At 40.6% G+C, this 14,341-nt stretch overlaps 1 protein-coding gene across 3 annotated transcripts in view; it reads right to left on the reverse strand.

Annotated features, from left to right (window-relative positions):
• The window catches only part of Senp6 (SUMO specific peptidase 6), a 108,368-nt gene extending 96,678 nt beyond the window's left edge, over nucleotides 1-11,690 (reverse strand). For all 3 annotated transcript variants that reach the window (XM_076858484.2, XM_076858483.2, XM_076858482.2), the window contains exon 1: nucleotides 10,997-11,690. Coding sequence is in view for 2 of the 3 variants with exons in the window: in XM_076858483.2 (XP_076714598.2) it covers nucleotides 10,997-11,048 (52 nt within the window). In the remaining variant the exon portion in view is untranslated. The remainder of the gene's footprint in view (nucleotides 1-10,996) is intronic.
• Nucleotides 11,691-14,341: the final 2,651 nt, after the last annotated feature.

Consider the following 14,341-nt stretch of genomic DNA (forward strand, 5'->3'; position numbering starts at 1 on the left):
GAGGCCCTAAGCAACTTAGCAAGACTATCTCAATTTTTCTTAATTTTTTTTTAGTCATACATGATAGCAGAATGTATTTTGACATATAATACATACATGGAATGTACATACGTCAATCATATTGTCCATTCTATTCTGCTGCCCTTCCTATCCTCCCTACTCCTCCTCTCCTCTCCCATCCTTTCTCTCTATCCAATCTAATGTGACACACTTTTTTTTTTTATCATTACAACATCATATATGTATTCTGTATAACAATGAGGTTCTCCTTCCATCTTCCATGCAACTCCCCTTCTCCCTCTTTTTCCCTCCCACCTCTCTTCCCTATTTAGTGGTAGTCTTCTTCTCATGCTCTTCGCTCTTCCTCCCTATCCCATTTTGAGTCACCCCCTTTATATCAGAGAAGACATTCAGCATTTGTGTTTTAGGGATTGGCTAACTTCACTTTGCATAATCTGTTCTAATGCCATCTATTTGCCTGTAAATGCCATGATCTTGTTATTTTTTAGTGATGAGTAATATTCCATTGTGTATAAATGCCACATTTTTTAATCCATTCATCTATTGAAGGGCATCTAGGTTGGTTCCACATTCTAGCTATTGTGAATTGTGCTGCTATAAACATTGATGTGGCTGTGTCCCTGTAGTATGCACTTTTTAGGTCTTTTGGGTATAGTCCGAGAAGGGGAATACCTGGGTCAAATGGTGGTTCCATTCCCAGCTTTCCAAGGAATCTCCATACTGCTTTCCAAATTGGCTGCAACAATTTGCAGTCCCACCAGCAATGTATGAGTGTACCTCTCCCCCCCCAATCCTCACCAGCACTTATTGTTGTTTGACTTCATAATGGCTGCCATTCTTACTGGAGTGAGATGGTACCTTAGAGTAGTTTTAATTTGCATTTCTCTGATTGCTAGAGATGGTGAGCATTTTTTCATGTATTTGTTGATTGATTGTATATCCTCTTCTGAGAAGTTTCTGTTCAAGTCCTTGGCCCATTTGTTGATTGGGTTATTTGCTTTTTTGTTGTTTAACTTTTTGAGTTTTTTGTACACTCTAGAGATTAGAGCTCTATCTGATGTTTGAGGGGTAAAAATTTGTTCTCAGGATGTAGGCTCCCTATTCACCTCACATATTATTTCTCTTGCTGAGAAAAAAACTTTTTAGTTTGAATTCGTCCCATTTGTTGATTCTTGGTTTTAACTCTTGTGCTATAGGTGTCTTATTAAGAAATTTGGGGCCTGCCCCCACATGATGAAGATTAGGGCCCACTTTATCTTCCGCCCAGACCAGAGGAGGAAGCCCGGCACCAGCCCAGTCAATTTTTTTTTTAAAACATTTTAAAGAACAACTAAGAGAAAAGTTAACTTCTGCAACTTAGAAATATAAAAAAGCAGTAATAAACTACAAAGAAAGAATTAAATGCAAAAGTCAGGAAACCTTTCAATTAAGCAATTTTAGGTGGCTCTGTAGGGTTATACAGAGCCAGTCTTTCTCAAGAACTGTCAAGATTCCCCAAAGGCAAAGCTTCTCAGAGCCCAGGAGTCACTATTTAACAAGTGTGAATATGCTGTTATAGACAGAGCCCACTTGAGGATGCCTTTAGACTACATGGAGAGGGAAGGACCCACCCAGTTAGACATCTAATTCCATCTTGGAGTCTCCAGACCAGTCAAGACACCAAATCATGCCTGCAATTGCTACACGAGCAAAAAAATCAACCTGATGAGCCTTTTTCATTCATGATCTATAAAATCTTCACCTGTTGGTAAAGAAGACAAAGAAATACAATGTCCAATACTACCTCAAAATGAAGTCTTAAAATATATTTGTGGGAATGATATTAAATTATACCCCTTGTAAGTCACAAAATTCACAATATTCTTTCCCTTAGGACTCAGCAATTGTTCACTCTTCACTAAGTCATCTACTTCTTCATTCCATTGAGTTTCTACAGATCTTTTGTGGTGTTATATAGTCAGTTCAGTTCAAGTCCATCAGCCAGGCAGCAGTTTGGCACTGGTGGTCTTACTGGAAAGTCCTTGACTTTCTATGGAACAGAAACAAGTGGTGGTACTTTTATCTAAAGTACTACATACAGCTGGTTCTACCTTTTCATAAGATACACAATCTCTAAAAAGACAATTATCTCAAGTTGATGCTTACAATATTCTAAAGCCAGAAAATGTCCCTTCTGCTCCAAAAAGGTGAGAGGACAAGGATTATCCAGGCGGCAGGGGAATTCAGTATTCAGTGAGATGGACCAATGGAATGTGAGAAACACTTTAAATCTGAAGAAGCAAATGCAATTCAACCAGGAAAAAAATTATCCCTTCATGATAAAATTAAGAGACTTGAGAAACAAGTAAAGACTGTAAGTGGTGAAAACAAAGGAGAATGGGAAGCTGACATCTAAACCTGTGAAGGAAATGCTGAGGAAGATCTTCAGATTTAACTGCTACTATAAAAAAATGAAATTGCTATTGATATTCTTTGAAATCATTTGGACAAAACAAACTTTGAAGATAGAAAAGAAATCCCATATTCATCTGAAACAGCACCCCCCCACCCCCACCATATACCCAAAATAACAACCTTCAAAGGCAAAATCAGAATATGGTTAGTCTTACTACCTTAGACAGCTTCAAGGTAATTTGCTGCCCACATCCAGCCCGGGCAACTGAACTAAAGTCACTCGTGTGAATCTGGGGTGACACAAAATACCACGCAGACATGGAATACCTTTTTATAAGCTTCAGGATGGCTTCCCGGGCTCCGGGCCTCAGGCTCCCACAAGGGAGGGCAAGAAAATTAGAGAGAGAGGGAGGGAGGGAGGGAGGGGGAGGGAGAGGGAGAGTGGGGGGGGGGGAGAGAGAGAGAGAGAGAGAGAGAGAGAGAGTGTGTGTTTTCTGGAGCTGGATTTTATTGGGGAACCTGTTTCTTAGAAAAGGGCAAGGGTAGGATTACAAAGGAACAGGTGAGTGTAACTCAACCCCATGGGGTGACACCTACTCCTGGAGCCACGCCTCATTATCTCAGCAGAGGTAAAGCCCAAGTTATTGCGGGGCGCAATAATTGTTTAGTATCTCTTGCTCAGGAATTAAGGGCATGTATTTCTAGAGACGACAGTAACTATTGTTAATTTGGCACAAGGCAGAGCATCCAGGCATCTCAGTTTGTCTGAGACTGTCTTAATTTTAGCATTGAATGTCCCCTATCTACACTGGAGGACAGGTCCTAATGTTTTGCAACAGATGCACAAGTTTCTAGGAAGTAAAAAAATCCTAATGTAGCCAAGCAGAGGCTGAAAGCAACACTGTTTTAGAGTCAAATTAATACAATACAGATTATACACCTCTTTCTATAACCTGATATTGTTGCTAAAGTTTGAAAATGACTTAAGTGAAGCCCGCCCTCCACCCCAAAGGTTCAGGTTTTAAAGACTTAGTCTCTATGGTGGCAGTGTTGAGAAATAGTGTGGACCTTTTCAAGATATGGAGTCTAGGTCCTTAGAACATAAGGGGCGAGCCCTCTAAAGAGATGGTGGGATCTCTCTTATGCTTCCTAGTTTTGAAATTTGATCCTTCATTCTACACATACATGCTCTGCCATCTTCCATAAAGCCCTTGTGAATGCTCACTAGCTATACTGTTTGTACTTTTAACCTCCAAAACTGAGCTAAACAAATGTCTTCCTTCATAACTAGACTGCCTCAGGTATTGCATTACAGTAATGAAAAACTAATACAGTTGACAACCTTAATTTACAGTTCACAATGGATCATCCATTATTGCATCTTTCCAAGTAACGTGACTTAGGTATACAATTTAAGTGTGTTGTAATTGTGAGCATTTAACAGTCTTTGTATCAAGATTTTTTAATTTTAATATTGTGACCATGTTTTCCAAGAATTTAGGTAATGAAAATTATTATAAAAACAATTCCATACATCCACTGAACAACAACAATAAAAGAGCAGGAAGGAAATGTTTCTTTTATGCTTCCTTTTTTCTTCTTACACCTGTCTGGTTTCAGAAATTTTTCAATCATTTCCTGATCAAAGAAAAGTTAAACTAATGATTGCTTATATTGCTAGTTACACCTCTGAAACAAAAATCATAAATTGTGTTTCCTACTTTGTCTATTTTTAATGTCTTACACTGTCCAAAATTTAGAAATTTGTAGGTTTTGAAGAACTGTCATTTTCAAGTTTGAGAAATGCAGGGCCTCCGTCCATCTATAAAGATATGTTCCAAGACCCTCAAGAAGAGCAATAAACTTAGAGACCATTCACCCAGAACACATAATTTTATTCTCTTTCTCACTATACCAGTCAATGTAGAATATTGTGATCAGCAACAACCTAGAAGAAAAGGTAGTAAGTGAAAGAAAAACAATAGAAACTAAAAATCAAATAGATAAGGTGTACTAGAAAAGAATAGAAATCAAGGGAAGTTCTTTTTTCTCTTCTCTCCCTACTAAAAGAATAAATTAAATAATAGTAATACCAATTAACACATACTGCTTATTATATTCCTGGAAAAGCATTAAAAATTTAATATAAGCCAGGCGCTGTGGCACAGAAGTGTAATCCCAGCTCCTCTGGAAGCCAAGGCAGGAGAATCATGAGTTCAAAGTCAGTCTCAGCAATTTAGTGAGGCGGTAAGCAACTCAGTGAGACCCTCTCTCTAATAAAATACAAAATAGGTCTGGAGATGTGGCTCAGTGGTTAAGTGCCCCAGTACCGCCCCCCCCCAAAAAAAGGATTTAATATAAACTCACTTAATCCTGATGGTGGCAATCTCAAGGGGTAACTGTTATAGTTTGCCTAAGTGTCCCCCAAAGGCCCAGGTTTTAAAGATTTGATAGTCTGTGGCCCTACTGGGAGGTGGTGAAACCTTTAGGAGATGGGAAGTTACCTAACTGGGGAAACACCACTGTAGACGATATTTGGTCACCATCTCTCCTCTTCCTTTCTCTCTCATGTTCCAGCCTCCATGAAGTGAGCAGCTTCCTTTGCCACATACTCCCACCATGAAAATACTGCCACACTACAGGCCCAAAAAAGCAATAGGCCAACGAACCATAGACTGAATCTCCAAACCGTGAGCCCAAATAAATCTTTCCTCTTTTAAAATTTTATGATTTTAGGTATTTGTCACAGTGACAAACAGCTGACTAACAAAATAACTACAATTATTACCCTGAGTTTACAGGTAAGAAAATACAGACAGTAAGTAATCTGTCCAAGATCATAGAATTATTAAAGTAGTAGAGTTATGTTGAACCTCAGTATTCTAGTAAAAATCACACTCATTCTAAGCAAGGTTCTAATATCTCCTGTTTCAAGAATTCATGAAATCAAATCACTTCTTTTTTTTTTTTTTATTGGTTATTCAAAACATTACAAAGATTGCAGAATCACATCGGTTACACATCCACATTTTTACATAATACCATAATAGTAACTGTTGTATTCTGCTACCTTTCCTATCCTCTACTATCCCCCCTCCCCTCCCCTCCCATCTTCTCTCTCTACCCCATCTACTGTAATTCATTTCTCTCCTTATTTTTTTCCCATTCCCCTCACAAACTCTTATATGTAATTTTGTATAACAATGAGGGTCTCCTTCCATTTCCAAGCAATTTCCCTTTTCTCTCCCTTTCCCTCCCACTTCATGACTCTGCTTAATGTTAATCTTTTCCTCCTGCTCTTCCTCCCTGCTCTGTTCTTGGTTGCTCTCATTATATCAAAGAAGACATTTGGCATTTGTTTTTTAGGGATTGGCTAGCTTCACTTAGCATAATCTGCTCTAGTGCCATCCATTTCCCTGCAAATTCCATGATTTTGTCATTTCTTAGTGCTGCGTAGTACTCCATTGTGTATAAATGCCACATTTTTTTTATCCATTCATAAAATCAGGAAATACACGTGTTTGAGTAAGAAGCAAATAAAGAATAACATCAGGATGCAGTTTCCAACAGTAGGACAATCAGAAGAAAGAGGAGGACTAAATGGAAGAACTGAGGCATAGTACCTGGACAGGCCAAAAGAAAAGACCTTGTTTATACTCCACGGAATGCCAATCATTTAGGAGATAGTATGAAATATTTACTAATTTTTTACTAAATATTTACTAATCCCAAGTAAAATTTAATTTTATAAGTAAAATTGCCAGTAAAACTGGCAAATGGGCTCTAGACTAAATTTACATATATGGCTAAGAGGAAATAGAAAACATTTTTCATTTGGAGACAGAAGCATGTTTGATATTTTAGAAGACAACAATGAAATGGTTAATAATCTATCTTTCCAACCTAGTGGACAAGATCCATAAAGGGAGACTGGCTTGAAACGAAAACAAACTTAAGTAGTAATGTATGTACCCTAGGAAGGGAAAGTAGAAAAAAAATTTTCAAGAAAAAAATGGGAGAAAATAGAGGTAAAGCAATTCAGATGGTAGAAAAAAGGCAACAGGAAAGAAAGCTAGATATCAACAAGTACAGTACAAAAAGATCTAACATGAGAAAAAATAAGACTTGTTGGAGCTCCCATAGAGGAGAAAAGTGGGAAAATATTTAAAAAAAAATTATTAGAACAAGCTAGCTATCATCATCTTTGCCCTACACTGCAAGCATCTCCTAACTGGTTTCCCTGATAATCTGTTGACCCTCTAAGGCTATCTTCGGGTGACCTTTTTTGCAGCAATTCTGATGATGTCCCTTTAGCTTCATATTGCACCATTCTTTTGCTAGGACCATATTGCCCTTTCTTAGTTCCCCTAATATGCCACACTCCTATTTTATTCCCTCTGCCTGGAAAGCTCTTATCTCACTACTTCCCCTTCTCCTATTCATCTTTCAAATCACCCTGATTAGGTCAAATTCTATTTTAAACAACTATCATTAATTCTTAAAACATGATGGTTTGGGGCTGGGGTTGTGGCTCAGTGGTAGAGCACTCACCTAGCATGTGTGAGGCCCTGGGTTCCATCCTCAGCACCACATAAAAACAAATAAAATAAAGATATTGTGTCCAGCTAAAAAATAAACATTTTATATATATATTTGATGGTTTTAATTTTACAAGTAATTGTTTGATTATTGACTTTTCTCACCATACTGGAAATTCTATGGAGAACCCTTTCTTCCCCCTCACCATGTGCCTCACAGTGCAGTGCCTGTAACATAACAGGTGCTAAACAAATATCTATTGAATGAATAATGAGAAAACTGGTAAAACCATCTATCATAAGTGGGAAAAAGCTATGAGACAACAGTAAGTAAACAGATGCAAAAGAAATGAGCCCAAAAGAAAAAAGCTAATTAGATAAATAAATTGAACAACCCATGGCCCAATAAAATTCATACAATTTTAGTGTGATAATATACAAACAAAACAAAGAATGTACAAGAGTAGGCAGTAAGTCTCCTTTTCCCTAAAAAAAGTCATATAAGGAAAAAAAAATTCTACTTAGTAGTTATAAGGAAGCAAAATATATTTTGGAGCAAAGGTCATATAGCTCCTCAAACTTTGGATGATCAAGCAATGCTAACTCCTCTTTGCACTCACCAAAGTAAATGGCATTATCTCCCAACACCTCAAGCCAAAACCTTACTGATTTCTCCTTTACTCTGCAATCCATTATATACAATCTACAATCCATTCTGTCTTACAAACTCTACATTCAAATGTATTTTCAATTTTTTCCCCAATCTCCACTGCTACCATGGCAATACTTCAAGCTAGCACCACTTCTAGACTGCTACAATGTTCTAACTTATCTCCCTACTGCTACTCTTGCTCTTCTCTTATTCCACATAGAGAAGTCAGTGATTTTTAAAAAACATAAATATCATGGTACCCCCACTGCCCCAAATTCTAAAAATGACTTCCCAATGCCTAGAACGAAAAAAAAAAAAACTCACTAGCCTGCACGATAGATCTCTTGCCTCTTACATCACTCTCTCCTTGGTTTGCTACATTTCAGTCATAATCAGTTCCATTTTATTTAATGAATAGAACTATATATCATCTTTGAGCCTTTACACCTATCATCCCCTTGGAAGTGTTTCATAGTCAAGGTGGTCAGCATCACCTCTTCAATGATGCCTCTCCTTTACTTGAATACTGTAAAACAGCTTATGGACCACTACTTTGTACCTTTTCCCACAGCCTTTATAACAGTTATAATCTGGTTTATTTCATCAATAACAAACACATTCCAGGTAGTGCCAGATATATGACATTAAAGAGATAAATATGGTAGTATAGAGCTTATATTTTAGTAGTATAGAAAAATGGGAAGAAATAAACTTATCATGCGATGAGGGCTGACATGAAAAGTAAAACAGTAAAAGTAATGCCACATTTGTACATGTGCCCATGAGCATATGTGGCACTATTGACACTTTTAGATTGTCAGGTCTGAGCAGACCTGACTAAAGTGAAAAAGTGAACTATATGAAAAAAGACTGCTCTAAATGGATTATTTTTTACTTGTTTACTGACAGTTTTTCCCACTAAAATTAAAGTTCTATGAAGGCAAGGATCTTGACTATCTTATGCACTGTTGTATTTAACTTGATACAGTGCCTAGCAGAGTAGGCTACTATAAATATTTGATGAGTGAATGAAAACCTACTTCAGTTTTTGAAGAGCTCTGTTGGAAAGAACACCAAGTGTAATGTGTAGATGTTTTAATGTTAAAATCTAAAAACTTGTGGGAAAACATTTAGAAATCTTTAAACACGGTAGTACAAAATATATGCAAATTACAGTAAAGTATTTCATTACTAAAAGTGTGACTGGCATGCGCTCAGTGCTGGGTTCGATCCTCAACACCACATATAAATAAAGATGTTGTGTCCACCGAAAACTAAAACAATAAATATTAAACAGATAGTGGAAACTTGTAAAAGTTCTGCTTCTTTGGGGCTGGGGATGTGGCTCAAGCGGTAGCGCGCTCGCCTGGCATGCGTGAGGCCCCAGTTCGATCCTCAGCACCACATACAAACAAAGATGTTGTGTCTGCGGAAAACTAAAAAAAAATAAATATTAAAAAAATAAATAAATAAATAACAAAAAATAAAAGTGTGAGAAACCAAAAAAATCATGGAAAATTAGTACTACTACTAGTATTAGAAGTAGGACTAAATAGTATTTGTTTATTTAGAAAATGTTGAATGACATAAGGTGAAACTCTAATTTATCTCACCTGTATATTAATAGACCTAATTAGAATAAACTAAAAGCAATAGTTTCAAATTCCCATCAGCTCTGTTACATGTTACCTTTGTGTTACTTTTATCCTCCTCATGTTCATCCAATCAGAACTAAAGTGAGCCTATAGAAGCCAGAAACTTACTTTGACACAAAAGTATAATCTGCATACCGAATTAATACCTAAATCATCTCTTCAATTTCCTACTTCAAAACAAAACAAAAAATAACACACATATCATTGACCTGTTAACACAAAAACCACTCTCATTCTCTTGACAGGTACATATACTGCCCAAACTAGGATGGATAATAGGAAATGAACTCATAAAAATTCACAAGCATTATCTTCTACTTTTTTTAAGTTGTAGATGGACAGAATGCCTTTATTTATTTATCTTTATGTGGTGCTGAGGATGTAACCCAGGGCCTCACACATGCTAGGTGAGCACTCTACCACTGAGCCACAACCCCAGCCCCCCCCACCACCGCATTATCTTCTTACTAGGAATTTCTAAGGCTGACCTGCACATCAAAGGTTAAGACTTTTTCACTTCTATATGCAAGTAGGAAGAATTAAGCAAATTTCTTTTCTCCACCTCTATCAGCCTTTACTCATTCGTTAGACTACTATTGAGTACTAAGTGTTCCCGTAACTGTATGCTGTTAAAGCAGTATACAAGTCACATCCATCCCAACTCCCCCTGCTACCACTAAGGATCTTGCTTAATTTTAAATTAAATTGTACTTTCAAAATTCAGTAATGCTTCTAGTTATTTTAAAAAGTTATCACTTCTACATATTCCATTTTTAAAAGTAAAAAATTATACAGAGTAATTATTTTTTAAAATTACATACAGTACAGACTCATTTCCCTAAATATATTTACAAATTCGATTACCAGTGTAAATACTGAACCCTTAGTCAATTAAGTAACTTGAACATTTAAGTTCTTGGTCCACAACTATAACGAAATTCAGCCGTATTTTGAGAGTCCTTATATACACGGGCAATAAGCCAATGGTTACCCACTAACACCATCCCCAACGAAAACAGCTTTTCTTAAGACTAGTAGAGTCACTAACAGTAAATGTTTAACTTTTCCTCACAAGTGAATCAAAATGGAAACACCTAAACTTCGTCTATTAGCTTTAGTGACTGTTTCAAAACCGACACTGTGAACCTCAATCTCTTTCTCCAAATAAATTATTTTAGAAAATATGTTTAGCAAAAAAAAAAAAAAAAAAAAAAAAAAAAAAACATTTCCTAAGACTACAGGACACAGCCAGGCCTAATCTGAACGCCGGTTGCAAAAGGAAGCCCGAAGCTCCGTGGAACACACGGATGGGTATTTAAGACCAAAATACCTCTCCGCTCCCCACGCGCGGCCCCCAATTCCACACAACCTCGGCAATTCGAAACTTTCCACGAACGCCAACAAAACCCCAGTACAGTCTGCTCTTATCTTAGGCAACCGTCAGAAGAAAAAAAAAATTTTTTTAAATGTCAAAGACTTCTGTGCGAACTCTCGGAAAGACGCCCACAAACTCGGGCTCGCAGCCCGATCCACCCGCGCCGCCTCGAACTGGGGCGGCCAAGCCCCGCGCCCCGGCAGTCTCGAACCCGGCGCCTCCGCGGCACATTCCCTCTCCGCCCTGGCCCACCCCTCGCACTCCGCCGCCCCCACACCCACCTAGCGCAAGTAACTGATTATCCGGAGTCCCCGGGGGCCACGTTCCCCTACCCTCCCCGCAAAGGCCGAAACAGACGTACCTTCCAAAAAAGTAATCTCCCCAGCGCTGCCGCCGCTCTTGCCGGCCGCCATCTTCCTCCTCCCACGCCGCCTCCTTCTTAATCCATGGCCCACACCGCCGCCGTGCTCGCCGGGATGAGGGGCCGCGCCGTAGGAGGGTAGCCGCCGCAGGGTTGCGGGCCTCGGGCTCAGCCGGCAGGCAGGCGGCGCTCCCACCTCCAAACGGGCCTACACAAAAGCAGGCCAGGCGCTACCGGGCCTATCCGCAGACTGACGGGCGATAGCGAGGCCAGCGGCCTGGGCTTTTCCTCAGGCTCCTCCGGGGGGAACGTGAGCGGCGACGACGGCGACGGCGCTTCCCGGGCCTAGTTCCTCTCGGCCCACGACTCCCCATCCACCGCCCACCCAGGCCGCCAGGGACGCTTCGCTCAGCCGCGGGCCCCCAGGAAGGGAGAAGGAGGGCGAGCACTCAAACACGCCTCCCTCCGTCCCAGGCCGTAAAATGGCCGCACCCGCCGCGCCGGGGCGGCTAGGTCTCCGTGACCGTCAGGCGCCTCCGGATCACTCGCTCCTTCTGCAGCCGCCGCCGCTACGGCCGTCCGCCCACCCCGCCCAGCCGTGAATGCATCAGCGGAGGCCCTCGCGACTGTCCATGTGGACAGGGGTGGGTCTCCTCTGCCACTGCCTCGCGTCGGTCGCCACAGCAGCTGTACCGCCGCCGCTCCTCCCCCACGGGCTCTGGAGCTGCCGCCAGGCTCCCGCCCCCGCCCCGCTGCCGCCCCCAGCGCGGCTCCCCCTCCGGGCCCAGGCTCGGCTCGCGGGCAGAGCCGGCTGCGGCGCCGACCAGATCCCGACCCTGGGCGCCGCTGCCCAGGCTCCCTGTAGGGCCGGCCTTTGGGGCACCCGCTCGGCCTGCACAGGTTACGTCCCAAATCCCCACTGCCAAAGGCCCCATCGCAGAGTGGCGTGTGCACGCGGCCGGGTGGGGGGCGCAGGTGGTCCTGGGCCACCACAAATGCGAGGAAATGTTGCGAGTTCGTGTCAGTGAGGAGGCTCTAAAATTTTCCAGCTGAAGAAAAATGATGGTAGATGTCCAGAAAAGGTTCACATTCATTTTTAAATAAGTTTTATTTATCAGACAACATTTAATCACTACACTTTGGATGGAAGTGTTGAAAAACAAGACCTTTGTCACTTAGGTGTCTGAGACTTCAGAAACCATACACTACCCTACAAATCAGGCCTTATAACTACAGATGTCTGGATCTTTTTGATACCGTCAACCATTGTGTTGATGATTCTTTTTTTCTTTCGTTTTTAATGTTATAAAAGTGCTGTATTTTCACTAGTGAAAATATGGAAGAGACAGAAAAAAACGAAGTTACCCCATAGTCTACTGAAACTCGCCTACTTTTGGTATGTAGTACTCTAATCAGCATTTTTCTTAAATCCTTCAGTAGCCACCTCCAAAAAAAAAAAAAACAAAAAACAAAAAAAAAAACAACCTGTGGGACTGGACAGGGTGGCGCATTCCTCAAATTCCAGCAACTAGGGAAGCTGAGGCAGGGAGATGGCAAGTTGGAGCCCAGCCTCTGCAATTTGGCAAGAGCCAGTCTCAAAAGATAAAAAGGGCTGGGGGTGGAGCCCAGTGGCACAGCACTTGCTTAGCATATTGGAGTTCCTGGGCTCAATTCCTAGTACCACAAAACAAAAATAAAGAAAAATCTATTTTATATTTTAATAAAAATTCGACAGCAATTAAAATGATTCTGAAGAACTGAATACAATACTTTGAAATGAACAGTTCTAATGGCCCTTTTAACCATGGTTTAAGCATGCAACCTTTTTGTTTAATACTTTTTAAAATGCATTTTCCTATGGTGGTAATATTTACTGATTTAGTAAGATTAGTGCAATGAGTAGAATTTATAATTTGTTATTTTTGTTGCTTGAGGGAATTGCAGGGTCCTGTTGTGATGCTTTGTGACCTAATCTGTGCCAATGAGGCATGTAGATAATAGGTAGATGTGGGGTGACTGGTCATATGTACAGACTCTAAAATATAAAGAAAATAAGCCTTTCATTTAAAAATATACATATACTGGCTTTGAAAATGGAGGAAGGTTCCAGGAATCAAGGAATGTGAGTGACCTATGGAAGATGGAAAAGGCAAAGAAACTGATCCTCTGCTGGAGTCTCCAGAAAGGAAAGCTAACAACTCGGTTTTAGCCCAATGAGACAGATGTTCTGACCTCATAGAACTCTAATAGTGGTAAAGTAACTTGTTATAGCAACCATAAGAAGCTAATATCCTTGGAATGGGAAAAAAGGTGGAGTTGTATAAAAGATGTCTTTTAAGCAAACTGAGTTAGGCTTCTTTCATACCAAGTCCACTTTTAAGTATTATAAATTCCAACTAATATCTTTAGGCTCCTAATTTCAATTTTAAAGAAGAGGTTAAACTCTCTCACCTTAAACTCTCTCTCTCCAGAGGACCTATAATTTCTCTCTACCCTCTCTGCTGAAATCTGCCAAAAAACCAATCCCACCTCCAATCTCTGCCCACCTGCCTTCTTTTTACACCAGGCAAGAGGACATCTCTCTTGCTCTGATTGGCAGCTGGATTTCACCCATATGCCCCCAGTCAAGTAGTACAAATTTCTCTGAATACTTGTTGACGCCTTCTCAGGATGGATGGAGGATTTTCCTACAACCAATAAATGTGCCACTATGTTGGTCAACACCCTCGTTGAACACATTCTTCCCTGATTTGACCTCTCCTCCTCAATCCAGTCTGATAATGGTCCTGAATTTACTTCCCATGTTTCATGGTCTGTAGCTAAGGCACTCAACATCTCCTGGCATTTTCATATACCCTACCATCCTCATTCCTCTGGCAAGGTAAATGTACCAACCAGACCTTGAAGAACATTCTCACTAAACTATCCCTTGAATTACATTCAGATTAGACTAAACTCCTTCCTTTGGCTCTTAGGTTATGAGCCCTCCCAAGGAAGCCACTCAACATCTCCCTGCTAAGAGCCATAGCCAAGCAGTATGATGCATGGCATTTTTGGTTGAAAGATGACACCAGCAAGCCATTGAGATGATATGATTATGTTAAGATCTGCATTCTTATGGATATAAGACTCTTGCTGCCCATCTCGGCCGGGACTCCTGGAGAGTTCCCATTAGTTGGGGAAGTTCAGTAGGAGGGAATTCCGGAGGAAGGACTTCCTGTCGGGGTCCGGAGAACACCGTGTGGGTCGGTCGGCAATTTTCCTGGGAGCGTACGGGCATTGGCGGCAGTTTCAAAAATAAAGTTTGTTCCTGCTTGAGTGGCTGGTGATTTTGTGCCCAGCCAG

The sequence above is a fragment of the Callospermophilus lateralis genome, chromosome 6 (assembly GCF_048772815.1).
Source record: "Callospermophilus lateralis isolate mCalLat2 chromosome 6, mCalLat2.hap1, whole genome shotgun sequence".
In the NCBI taxonomy this organism is placed as follows: domain Eukaryota; kingdom Metazoa; phylum Chordata; class Mammalia; order Rodentia; family Sciuridae; genus Callospermophilus; species Callospermophilus lateralis.